This window comes from Salvelinus namaycush, chromosome 36, assembly GCF_016432855.1.
Source record: "Salvelinus namaycush isolate Seneca chromosome 36, SaNama_1.0, whole genome shotgun sequence".
In the NCBI taxonomy this organism is placed as follows: Eukaryota; Metazoa; Chordata; class Actinopteri; order Salmoniformes; family Salmonidae; genus Salvelinus; species Salvelinus namaycush.
The window spans coordinates 21,561,879-21,575,017 of record NC_052342.1 but is presented as its reverse complement, the minus strand read 5'-3'; the positions used below and the strand labels follow the sequence as shown (position 1 = coordinate 21,575,017).

Genomic DNA, 13,139 nt, shown 5'->3' with positions numbered 1-13,139 from the left:
TGTAGTTCAGTTGAGTCCTGATCTATACTACCTACCTGTTATAATGTGGGTCTCATTCTGTAGTCTCTTATAGCTGTCTTGTAGTTCAGTTGAGTCCTGTTCTAGACTACCTACCTGTTATGATGAGGGTCTCATTCTGTAGTCTCTTATAGCTGTCTTGTAGTTCAGTTGAGTCCTGTTCTAGACTACCTACCTGTTATGATGAGGGTCTCATTCTGTAGTCTCTTATAGCTGTCTTGTAGTTCAGTTGAGTCCTGTTCTAGACTACCTACCTGTTATGATGAGGGTCTCATTCTGTAGTCTCTTATAGCTGTCTTGTAGTTCAGTTGAGTCCTGATCTATACTACCTACCTGTTATAATGTGGGTCTCATTCTGTAGTCTCTTATAGCTGTCTTGTAGTTCAGTTGAGTCCTGTTCTAGACTACCTACCTGTTATGATGAGGGTCTCATTCTGTAGTCTCTTATAGCTGTCTTGTAGTTCAGTTGAGTCCTGTTCTAGACTACCTACCTGTTATGATGAGGGTCTCATTCTGTAGTCTCTTATAGCTGTCTTGTAGTTCAGTTGAGTCCTGTTCTAGACTACCTACCTGTTATGATGTGGGTCTCATTCTGTAGTCTCTTATAGCTGTCTTGTAGTTCAGTTGAGTCCTGTTCTAGACTACCTACCTGTTATGATGAGGGTCTCATTCTGTAGTCTCTTATAGCTGTCTTGTAGTTCAGTTGAGTCCTGTTCTAGACTACCTACCTGTTATGATGAGGGTCTCATTCTGTAGTCTCTTATAGCTGTCTTGTAGTTCAGTTGAGTCCTGATCTATACTACCTACCTGTTATAATGTGGGTCTCATTCTGTAGTCTCTTATAGCTGTCTTGTAGTTCAGTTGAGTCCTGTTCTAGACTACCTACCTGTTATGATGAGGGTCTCATTCTGTAGTCTCTTATAGCTGTCTTGTAGTTCAGTTGAGTCCTGTTCTAGACTACCTACCTGTTATGATGAGGGTCTCATTCTGTAGTCTCTTATAGCTGTCTTGTAGTTCAGTTGAGTCCTGTTCTAGACTACCTACCTGTTATGATGTGGGTCTCATTCTGTAGTCTCTTATAGCTGTCTTGTAGTTCAGTTGAGTCCTGTTCTAGACTACCTACCTGTTATGATGAGGGTCTCATTCTGTAGTCTCTTATAGCTGTCTTGTAGTTCAGTTGAGTCCTGTTCTAGACTACCTACCTGTTATGATGAGGGTCTCATTCTGTAGTCTCTTATAGCTGTCTTGTAGTTCAGTTGAGTCCTGTTCTAGACTACCTACCTGTTATGATGAGGGTCTCATTCTGTAGTCTCTTATAGCTGTCTTGTAGTTCAGTTGAGTCCTGTTCTAGACTACCTACCTGTTATGATGTGGGTCTCATTCTGTAGTCTCTTATAGCTGTCTTGTAGTTCAGTTGAGTCCTGTTCTAGACTACCTACCTGTTATGATGAGGGTCTCATTCTGTAGTCTCTTATAGCTGTCTTGTAGTTCAGTTGAGTCCTGTTCTAGACTACCTACCTGTTATGATGAGGGTCTCATTCTGTAGTCTCTTATAGCTGTCTTGTAGTTCAGTTGAGTCCTGTTCTAGACTACCTACCTGTTATGATGTGGGTCTCATTCTGTAGTCTCTTATAGCTGTCTTGTAGTTCAGTTGAGTCCTGTTCTAGACTACCTACCTGTTATGATGTGGGTCTCATTCTGTAGTCTCTTATAGCTGTCTTGTAGTTCAGTTGAGTCCTGTTCTAGACTACCTACCTGTTATGATGAGGGTCTCATTCTGTAGTCTCCTATAGCTGTCTTGTAGTTCAGTTGAGTCCTGTTCTAGACTACCTACCTGTTATGATGTGGGTCTCATTCTGTAGTCTCTTATAGCTGTCTTGTAGTTCAGTTGAGTCCTGTTCTAGACTACCTACCTGTTATGATGTGGGTCTCATTCTGTAGTCTCTTATAGCTGTCTTGTAGTTCAGTTGAGTCCTGTTCTAGACTACCTACCTGTTATGATGAGGGTCTCATTCTGTAGTCTCTTATAGCTGTCTTGTAGTTCAGTTGAGTCCTGTTCTAGACTACCTACCTGTTATGATGAGGGTCTCATTCTGTAGTCTCTTATAGCTGTCTTGTAGTTCAGTTGAGTCCTGTTCTAGACTACCTACCTGTTATGATGAGGGTCTCATTCTGTAGTCTCTTATAGCTGTCTTGTAGTTCAGTTGAGTCCTGTTCTAGACTACCTACCTGTTATGATGAGGGTCTTATTCTGTAGTCTCTTATAGCTGTCTTGTAGTTCAGTTGAGTCCTGTTCTAGACTACCTACCTGTTATAATGTGGGTCTCATTCTGTAGTCTCTTATAGCTGTCTTGTAGTTCAGTTGAGTCCTGTTCTAGACTACCTACCTGTTATAATGTGGGTCTCATTCTGTAGTCTCTTATAGCTGTCTTGTAGTTCAGTTGAGTCCTGTTCTAGACTACCTACCTGTTATGATGAGGGTCTCATTCTGTAGTCTCTTATAGCTGTCTTGTAGTTCAGTTGAGTCCTGTTCTAGACTACCTACCTGTTATGATGAGGGTCTCATTCTGTAGTCTCTTATAGCTGTCTTGTAGTTCAGTTGAGTCCTGTTCTAGACTACCTACCTGTTATAATGTGGGTCTCATTCTGTAGTCTCTTATAGCTGTCTTGTAGTTCAGTTGAGTCCTGTTCTAGACTACCTACCTGTTATGATGAGGGTCTCATTCTGTAGTCTCTTATAGCTGTCTTGTAGTTCAGTTGAGTCCTGATCTATACTACCTACCTGTTATAATGTGGGTCTCATTCTGTAGTCTCTTATAGCTGTCTTGTAGTTCAGTTGAGTCCTGTTCTAGACTACCTACCTGTTATGATGAGGGTCTCATTCTGTAGTCTCTTATAGCTGTCTTGTAGTTCAGTTGAGTCCTGTTCTAGACTACCTACCTGTTATGATGAGGGTCTCATTCTGTAGTCTCTTATAGCTGTCTTGTAGTTCAGTTGAGTCCTGTTCTAGACTACCTACCTGTTATGATGTGGGTCTCATTCTGTAGTCTCTTATAGCTGTCTTGTAGTTCAGTTGAGTCCTGTTCTAGACTACCTACCTGTTATGATGAGGGTCTCATTCTGTAGTCTCTTATAGCTGTCTTGTAGTTCAGTTGAGTCCTGTTCTAGACTACCTACCTGTTATGATGAGGGTCTCATTCTGTAGTCTCTTATAGCTGTCTTGTAGTTCAGTTGAGTCCTGTTCTAGACTACCTACCTGTTATGATGAGGGTCTCATTCTGTAGTCTCTTATAGCTGTCTTGTAGTTCAGTTGAGTCCTGTTCTAGACTACCTACCTGTTATGATGTGGGTCTCATTCTGTAGTCTCTTATAGCTGTCTTGTAGTTCAGTTGAGTCCTGTTCTAGACTACCTACCTGTTATGATGAGGGTCTCATTCTGTAGTCTCTTATAGCTGTCTTGTAGTTCAGTTGAGTCCTGTTCTAGACTACCTACCTGTTATGATGAGGGTCTCATTCTGTAGTCTCTTATAGCTGTCTTGTAGTTCAGTTGAGTCCTGTTCTAGACTACCTACCTGTTATGATGAGGGTCTCATTCTGTAGTCTCTTATAGCTGTCTTGTAGTTCAGTTGAGTCCTGTTCTAGACTACCTACCTGTTATGATGAGGGTCTCATTCTGTAGTCTCTTATAGCTGTCTTGTAGTTCAGTTGAGTCCTGTTCTATACCTACCTGTTATGATGAAGGTCTCATTCTGTAGTCTCTTATAGCTGTCTTGTAGTTCAGTTGAGTCCTGTTCTAGACTACCTACCTGTTATGATGAGGGTCTCATTCTGTAGTCTCTTATAGCTGTCTTGTAGTTCAGTTGAGTCCTGTTCTAGACTACCTACCTGTTATGATGAGGGTCTCATTCTGTAGTCTCTTATAGTTGTCTTGTAGTTCAGTTGAGTCCTGTTCTATACTACCTACCTGTTATGATGAGGGTCTCATTCTGTAGTCTCTTATAGCTGTCTTGTAGTTCAGTTGAGTCCTGTTCTAGACTACCTACCTGTTATGATGAGGGTCTTATTCTGTAGTCTCTTATAGCTGTCTTGTAGTTCAGTTGAGTCCTGTTCTAGACTACCTACCTGTTATGATGAGGGTCTCATTCTGTAGTCTCTTATAGCTGTCTTGTAGTTCAGTTGAGTCCTGTTCTAGACTACCTACCTGTTATGATGAGGGTCTCATTCTGTAGTCTCTTATAGCTGTCTTGTAGTTCAGTTGAGTCCTGTTCTAGACTACCTACCTGTTATGATGTGGGTCTCATTCTGTAGTCTCATATAGCTGTCTTGTAGTTCAGTTGAGTCCTGTTCTAGACTACCTACCTGTTATGATGTGGGTCTCATTCTGTAGTCTCTTATAGCTGTCTTGTAGTTCAGTTGAGTCCTGTTCTAGACTACCTACATGTTATGATGAGGGTCTCATTCTGTAGTCTCCTATAGCTGTCTTGTAGTTCAGTTGAGTCCTGTTCTAGACTACCTACCTGTTATGATGTGGGTCTCATTCTGTAGTCTCTTATAGCTGTCTTGTAGTTCAGTTGAGTCCTGTTCTAGACTACCTACCTGTTATGATGTGGGTCTCATTCTGTAGTCTCTTATAGCTGTCTTGTAGTTCAGTTGAGTCCTGATCTATACTACCTACCTGTTATAATGTGGGTCTCATTCTGTAGTCTCTTATAGCTGTCTTGTAGTTCAGTTGAGTCCTGTTCTAGACTACCTACCTGTTATGATGAGGGTCTCATTCTGTAGTCTCTTATAGCTGTCTTGTAGTTCAGTTGAGTCCTGTTCTAGACTACCTACCTGATATGATGAGGGTCTCATTCTGTAGTCTCTTATAGCTGTCTTGTAGTTCAGTTGAGTCCTGTTCTAGACTACCTACCTGTTATGATGTGGGTCTCATTCTGTAGTCTCTTATAGCTGTCTTGTAGTTCAGTTGAGTCCTGTTCTAGACTACCTACCTGTTATGATGAGGGTCTCATTCTGTAGTCTCTTATAGCTGTCTTGTAGTTCAGTTGAGTCCTGTTCTAGACTACCTACCTGTTATGATGAGGGTCTCATTCTGTAGTCTCTTATAGCTGTCTTGTAGTTCAGTTGAGTCCTGTTCTAGACTACCTACCTGTTATGATGAGGGTCTCATTCTGTAGTCTCTTATAGCTGTCTTGTAGTTCAGTTGAGTCCTGTTCTAGACTACCTACCTGTTATGATGTGGGTCTCATTCTGTAGTCTCTTATAGCTGTCTTGTAGTTCAGTTGAGTCCTGTTCTAGACTACCTACCTGTTATGATGAGGGTCTCATTCTGTAGTCTCTTATAGCTGTCTTGTAGTTCAGTTGAGTCCTGTTCTAGACTACCTACCTGTTATGATGAGGGTCTCATTCTGTAGTCTCTTATAGCTGTCTTGTAGTTCAGTTGAGTCCTGTTCTAGACTACCTACCTGTTATGATGAGGGTCTCATTCTGTAGTCTCTTATAGCTGTCTTGTAGTTCAGTTGAGTCCTGTTCTAGACTACCTACCTGTTATGATGAGGGTCTCATTCTGTAGTCTCTTATAGCTGTCTTGTAGTTCAGTTGAGTCCTGTTCTATACGACCTACCTGTTATGATGAGGGTCTCATTCTGTAGTCTCTTATAGCTGTCTTGTAGTTCAGTTGAGTCCTGTTCTAGACTACCTACCTGTTATGATGAGGGTCTCATTCTGTAGTCTCTTATAGCTGTCTTGTAGTTCAGTTGAGTCCTGTTCTAGACTACCTACCTGTTATGATGAGGGTCTCATTCTGTAGTCTCTTATAGCTGTCTTGTAGTTCAGTTGAGTCCTGTTCTATACTACCTACCTGTTATGATGAGGGTCTCATTCTGTAGTCTCTTATAGCTGTCTTGTAGTTCAGTTGAGTCCTGTTCTAGACTACCTACCTGTTATGATGAGGGTCTCATTCTGTAGTCTCTTATAGCTGTCTTGTAGTTCAGTTGAGTCCTGTTCTAGACTACCTACCTGTTATGATGAGGGTCTCATTCTGTAGTCTCTTATAGCTGTCTTGTAGTTCAGTTGAGTCCTGTTCTAGACTACCTACCTGTTATGATGTGGGTCTCATTCTGTAGTCTCTTATAGCTGTCTTGTAGTTCAGTTGAGTCCTGTTCTAGACTACCTACCTGTTATGATGAGGGTCTCATTCTGTAGTCTCTTATAGCTGTCTTGTAGTTCAGTTGAGTCCTGTTCTAGACTACCTACCTGTTATGATGAGGGTCTCATTCTGTAGTCTCTTATAGCTGTCTTGTAGTTCAGTTGAGTCCTGATCTATACTACCTACCTGTTATAATGTGGGTCTCATTCTGTAGTCTCTTATAGCTGTCTTGTAGTTCAGTTGAGTCCTGTTCTAGACTACCTACCTGTTATGATGAGGGTCTCATTCTGTAGTCTCTTATAGCTGTCTTGTAGTTCAGTTGAGTCCTGTTCTAGACTACCTACCTGTTATGATGTGGGTCTCATTCTGTAGTCTCTTATAGCTGTCTTGTAGTTCAGTTGAGTCCTGTTCTAGACTACCTAGCTGTTATGATGTGGGTCTCTTTCTGTAGTCTCTTATAGCTGTCTTGTAGTTCAGTTGAGTCCTGTTCTAGACTACCTACCTGTTATGATGAGGGTCTCATTCTGTAGTCTCTTATAGCTGTCTTGTAGTTCAGTTGAGTCCTGTTCTATACCTACCTGTTATGATGTGGGTCTCATTCTGTAGTCTCTTATAGCTGTCTTGTAGTTCAGTTGAGTCCTGTTCTAGACTACCTACCTGTTATGATGAGGGTCTCATTCTGTAGTCTCTTATAGCTGTCTTGTAGTTCAGTTGAGTCCTGTTCTATACTACCTACCTGTTATGATGTGGGTCTCATTCTGTAGTCTCTTATAGCTGTCTTGCAGTTCAGTTGAGTCCTGTTCTAGACTACCTACCTGTTATGATGAGGGTCTCATTCTGTAGTCTCTTATAGCTGTCTTGCAGTTCAATTGAGTCCTGTTCTAGACTACCTACCTGTTATGATGAGGGTCTCATTCTGTAGTCTCTTATAGCTGTCTTGTAGTTCAGTTGAGTCCTGTTCTATACTACCTACCTGTTATGATGTGGGTCTCATTCTGTAGTCTCTTATAGCTGTCTTGCAGTTCAGTTGAGTCCTGTTCTAGACTACCTACCTGTTATGATGTGGGTCTCATTCTGTAGTCTCTTATAGCTGTCTTGTAGTTCAGTTGAGTTCTGTTCTAGACTACCTACCTGTTATGATGAGGGTCTCATTCTGTAGTCTCTTATAGCTGTCTTGCAGTTCAGTTGAGTCCTGTTCTAGACTACCTACCTGTTATGATGAGGGTCTCATTCTGTAGTCTCTTATAGCTGTCCTGTAGTTCAGTTGAGTCCTGTTCTAGACTACCTACCTGTTATGATGAGGGTCTCATTCTGTAGTCTCTTATAGCTGTCTTGTAGTTCAGTTGAGTTCTGTTCTAGACTACCTACCTGTTATGATGAGGGTCTCATTCTGTAGTCTCTTATAGCTGTCTTGTAGTTCAGTTGAGTTCTGTTCTAGACTACCTACCTGTTATGATGAGGGTCTCATTCTGTAGTCTCTTATAGCTGTCTTGTAGTTCAGTTGAGTCCTGTTCTATACTACCTACCTGTTATGATGAGGGTCTCATTCTGTAGTCTCTTATAGCTGTCTTGTAGTTCAGTTGAGTCCTGTTCTATACCTACCTGTTATGATGAGGGTCTCATTCTGTAGTCTCTTATAGCTGTCTTGTAGTTCAGTTGAGTCCTGCTCTAGACTACCTACCTGTTATGATGAGGGTCTCATTCTGTAGTCTCTTATAGCTGTCTTGTAGTTCAGTTGAGTCCTGTTCTATACCTACCTGTTATGATGAGGGTCTCATTCTGTAGTCTCTTATAGCTGTCTTGTAGTTCAGTTGAGTCCTGTTCTATACCTACCTGTTATGATGTGGGTCTCATTCTGTAGTCTCTTATAGCTGTCTTGTAGTTCAGTTGAGTCCTGTTCTAGACTACCTACCTGTTATGATGTGGGTCTCATTCTGTAGTCTCTTATAGCTGTCTTGTAGTTCAGTTGAGTCCTGTTCTAGACTACCTACCTGTTATGATGAGGGTCTCATTCTGTAGTCTCTTATAGCTGTCTTGTAGTTCAGTTGAGTCCTGTTCTATACCTACCTGTTATGATGTGGGTCTCATTCTGTAGTCTCTTATAGCTGTCTTGTAGTTCAGTTGAGTCCTGTTCTAGACTACCTACCTGTTATGATGAGGGTCTCATTCTGTAGTCTCTTATAGCTGTCTTGTAGTTCAGTTGAGTCCTGTTCTATACTACCTACCTGTTATGATGTGGGTCTCATTCTGTAGTCTCTTATAGCTGTCTTGCAGTTCAGTTGAGTCCTGTTCTAGACTACCTACCTGTTATGATGAGGGTCTCATTCTGTAGTCTCTTATAGCTGTCTTGCAGTTCAATTGAGTCCTGTTCTAGACTACCTACCTGTTATGATGAGGGTCTCATTCTGTAGTCTCTTATAGCTGTCTTGTAGTTCAGTTGAGTCCTGTTCTAGACTACCTACCTGTTATGATGAGGGTCTCATTCTGTAGTCTCTTATAGCTGTCTTGTAGTTCAGTTGAGTCCTGTTCTAGACTACCTACCTGTTATGATGTGGGTCTCATTCTGTAGTCTCTTATAGCTGTCTTGTAGTTCAGTTGAGTCCTGTTCTAGACTACCTACCTGTTATGATGTGGGTCTCATTCTGTAGTCTCTTATAGCTGTCTTGTAGTTCAGTTGAGTCCTGTTCTAGACTACCTACCTGTTATGATGAGGGTCTCATTCTGTAGTCTCTTATAGCTGTCTTGTAGTTCAGTTGAGTCCTGTTATAGACTACCTACCTGTTATGATGAGGGTCTCATTCTGTAGTCTCTTATAGCTGTCTTGTAGTTCAGTTGAGTCCTGTTCTATACTACCTACCTGTTATGATGTGGGTCTCATTCTGTAGTCTCTTATAGCTGTCTTGCAGTTCAGTTGAGTCCTGTTCTAGACTACCTACCTGTTATGATGAGGGTCTCATTCTGTAGTCTCTTATAGCTGTCTTGCAGTTCAATTGAGTCCTGTTCTAGACTACCTACCTGTTATGATGAGGGTCTCATTCTGTAGTCTCTTATAGCTGTCTTGTAGTTCAGTTGAGTCCTGTTCTAGACTACCTACCTGTTATGATGAGGGTCTCATTCTGTAGTCTCTTATAGCTGTCTTGTAGTTCAGTTGAGTCCTGTTCTAGACTACCTACCTGTTATGATGAGGGTCTCATTCTGTAGTCTCTTATAGCTGTCTTGTAGTTCAGTTGAGTCCTGTTCTAGACTACCTACCTGTTATGATGAGGGTCTTATTCTGTAGTCTCTTATAGCTGTCTTGTAGTTCAGTTGAGTCCTGTTCTATACCTACCTGTTATGATGAGGGTCTAATTCTGTAGTCTCTTATAGCTGTCTTGTAGTTCAGTTGAGTCCTGTTCTAGACTACCTACCTGTTATGATGAGGGTCTCATTCTGTAGTCTCTTATAGCTGTCTTGTAGTTCAGTTGAGTCCTGTTCTATACCTACCTGTTATGATGTGGGTCTCATTCTGTAGTCTCTTATAGCTGTCTTGTAGTTCAGTTGAGTCCTGTTCTAGACTACCTACCTGTTATGATGAGGGTCTCATTCTGTAGTCTCTTATAGCTGTCTTGCAGGTCATGCAGTTTCCCTGTTATGAAAGAGCAAATAACATGAATTTATTTACATATATAACCATAAAGTAAGAAAGTAAACCTTGTCCAAGCTAGAATGACCTATTATCTAACCATAGTCCTATTAAAATGAAACAATATTTTATTTATCTATTACAGTGAAACTGCAGTATTTTAATCTGAGCCAGTCCCCCATAGGCAAACTGCATCTTAATGATTTATATGAAGGATTCTCTGCAATATTTTTTATAATGGGTTGATCATGGTAAAGACGTCTGGATCATTGATATTCTCACCTGTTAGATTCCCTTTCATCTGGGCAAAGCAAGCCCCTTCAGCTTGAAGACTAGTCATGTTGGAAGCATCTGGAACAGAGACAGGGAGACAAGATGGAGGGTTGTTTTTCATTTTCAGCAGAGTTCCAGGCCAGCAACTATGGTGGATGCATAACCAGTCCAGCTCAGTTCAGTAGTGTAAAAGGGTTCAGTAGTGTAAAAGGGTTCAGTAATGTAAAAGGGTTCAATAATGTAAAAGGGTTCAGTAATGTAAAAGGGTTCAGTAGTGTAAAAGGGTTCAGTAGTGTAAAAGGGTTCAGTAGTGTAAAAGGGTTCAGTAGTGTAAAAGGGTTCAGTAGTGTAAAAGGGTTCAGTAGTATAAAATGGTTCAGTAGTGTAAAAGGGTTCAGTAATGTAAAAGGGTTCAGTAGTGTAAAAGGGTTCAGTAGTGTAAAAGGGTTCAGTAGTGTATAAGGGTTCAGTAGTGTAAAAGGGTTCAGTAGTGTAAAATGGTTCAGTAGTGTAAAAGGGTTCAGTAGTGTAAAAGGGTTCAGTAGTGTAAAAGGGTTCAGTAGTGTAAAAGGGTTCAGTAGTGTAAAAGGGTTCAGTAGTGTAAAAGGGTCAGGGTTCAGTAAAATGTTTCTATACTCACAGAGGACTCCCAGAGTGATAGCCAAGCCCAGCAGTAGAACACAGAGACACACCAGGATCACCACGGGAACTCTCCCAGACCCTCCCTCAGGGATTGTAGCCTTTGACCCCACTGGGGGAGTGGGGTCACTATTGCAAGGGTCCCTTCCTGTAAATGGAGTTGGTGTCAGAGGTTAAAAAGTCATAAGGTTTGTTATATTCGGGGTAAACTTTGAACATTGAGATATTAAAGACGTGATAGATCAGACGCATAGTGAATACGAAATCGAAGAGAATGGGTTTAATGTCAGGAGGTAGTGGGTCTCCGTAGAAAGACAGATGGCTTTGGAATGTGTTGGGTGGACGGGAGGAGATCACAGGATTGCTATAGGGGAAGCAGATGGACATCTGTGGATTAGGCAAAGTAGGGGTTGAGGTCAGGTCAGGTCAGATCCCCTGAAGTGAGAAATAAGGGTTTATTATCCTAGTACCCTCTTCCTGTGGAATCATAAGATGTAAGTATTTTTTTTCTTTATTTTCCAAGGGGTGGATCAGCTTAATATTGTGGAAAGATTGTTGCTTCCATCAATGTAATTGTCTGCATCATTTCCAATCCCAAATATATATTTTTTAGTAAATATACCCATATACATACACATATGCATAAATATACACATACAGTGGGGAGAACAAGTATTTGATACACTGCCGATTTTGAAGGTTTTCCTACTTACAAAGCATGTAGAGGTCTGTAATTTTTATCAGAGGTACACTTCAACTGTGAGAGACGGAATCTAAAACAAAAATTCAATAAAATGCAAATTAATTACTTAAAAATCATACAATGTGATTTTCTGGATTTTTGTTTTAGATTCCGCCTCTCACAGTTGAAGTGTACCTATGATAAAAATGACAGACCTCTACATGCTTTGTAAGAAGGAAAACCTGAAAAATCAGCAGTGTATCAAATACTTGTTCTCCCCACTGTATATACATACACATACCTATACAGTATAAACATACCTACTTTTTTTTTTTAAATACCTTTATTATTCCCCGCAAACCCTACCACCCTTCCCCCAATTGGAGTAAACTAAATAATAACACTTAGGCTTCTACCTTCAGTTTTTACATCTTATACACATTTTACAGACACAATCTATTTTACAATAGGTACATTTGGTTTGTTTTTAGTCCTTCCTCTATTTCTGATGTCCATCCAGTTGGATTTCTATTTGTAACTGTGCTATTTCACAAAATTTCTGAACCTATATACATTTTACAGACCCTGTATGTTTTACATTGGTTATCTTGTTATTAGTCCCACCCTTCAGCTCCATTCAACCCCTCCCATCTATCTCTCAACATCATCCATTTTGGATTTCTATTTGCCATATATTTTTCAACTGTGCTGTGATGCTTGACAAAAGTACTGAACCTTTCTATTCTCATAGCTTCTACAGATTGTAAATTAAAAATAAACATTTTTGCTAAAATAATCATTATATTATTGATTGATTGACTATAGCTTTTCAAATCACGCCAGTATTGCTATCTGCAGCATTAGTTCTAGGCAAATGTTGCAATTCTTCAGCCATTCCTGGACCTGTGACCAAAAACGAGCTACATATGGACAATACCAAAATAAATGATCTAATGACTCTGCCTCCTCACAGCAGAATCTGCAGAGCTGGGAATATTGTATCCCCCATATATATCACATTCTATTGGTTGCAAGAATTTTGTATAGTAATTTAAATTGAAAAATGTGAAGTTTTGAATCCGGCGTTGTTTTGCGTATCAATTCATAAATCATGTGCCATGGAATGGGTACATCGAAAATCTCTTCCCAACTATTTTGCAATTTATATGGCACAGCTGTCAGTTTTTTGGTTCTTAAATCAAATTGGTATATGTTTTTATTTATCACACTTTTCTTTAATCATTTATGTTCTTTAATATAAGTTCCTTACTTTTTTCCCCTTCTACTTGCCTCTTCCATTTTTGTGGTAATGCTGCAAATAGTTGGTTGTAATTTTGGGTAGAGTAGACATTTCCATATGTCTGTGTTAGCTGCATGTGTGACGTAACTCCACCAGTCCTATTTATGACAACATTCACTAAAATTATACCTTTTTAAAAAATGTCTTCGAAAAATACGTTTTTTTTTATCAATTAGTATATTTGAGTTTAACCACAATATTTGTTGGATAGAAAACACTCTGAAGTTTCTAAAATTGTTTGAATCATGTCTGTGAGCATAACATAACTTATTTGGCTTCCCCGAGGACAAACCATTAGGATTTTTTTCTCTTTCAATGGATTTCATTGGGAATCCAGATTTCTAAGGGACCTTCTTGCAGTTCCTATCGCTTTCACTGGATGTCAACAGTCTTTAGAAATTGGTTGAGGTTTTTCCTTTGAGAAATGAAGAAGTAGCACTGTTCAGAATGAGGGTAG

General features: G+C 40.2%; 1 protein-coding gene across 1 annotated transcript in view; it reads right to left on the bottom strand.

Moving 5' to 3' along the window:
- Positions 1 to 13,139, bottom strand: part of LOC120030476 (asialoglycoprotein receptor 1-like) — a 36,188-nt gene that overhangs the window by 9,871 nt on the left and 13,178 nt on the right. Inside the window, exons 3-5 of the mRNA XM_038975889.1 lie at positions 10,702 to 10,848; positions 10,071 to 10,139; positions 9,729 to 9,791 (exon numbers count right to left, since the gene is read on the bottom strand). Coding sequence (XP_038831817.1) covers positions 9,729 to 9,791; positions 10,071 to 10,139; positions 10,702 to 10,848 — 279 coding nt within the window. The remainder of the gene's footprint in view (positions 1 to 9,728; positions 9,792 to 10,070; positions 10,140 to 10,701; positions 10,849 to 13,139) is intronic.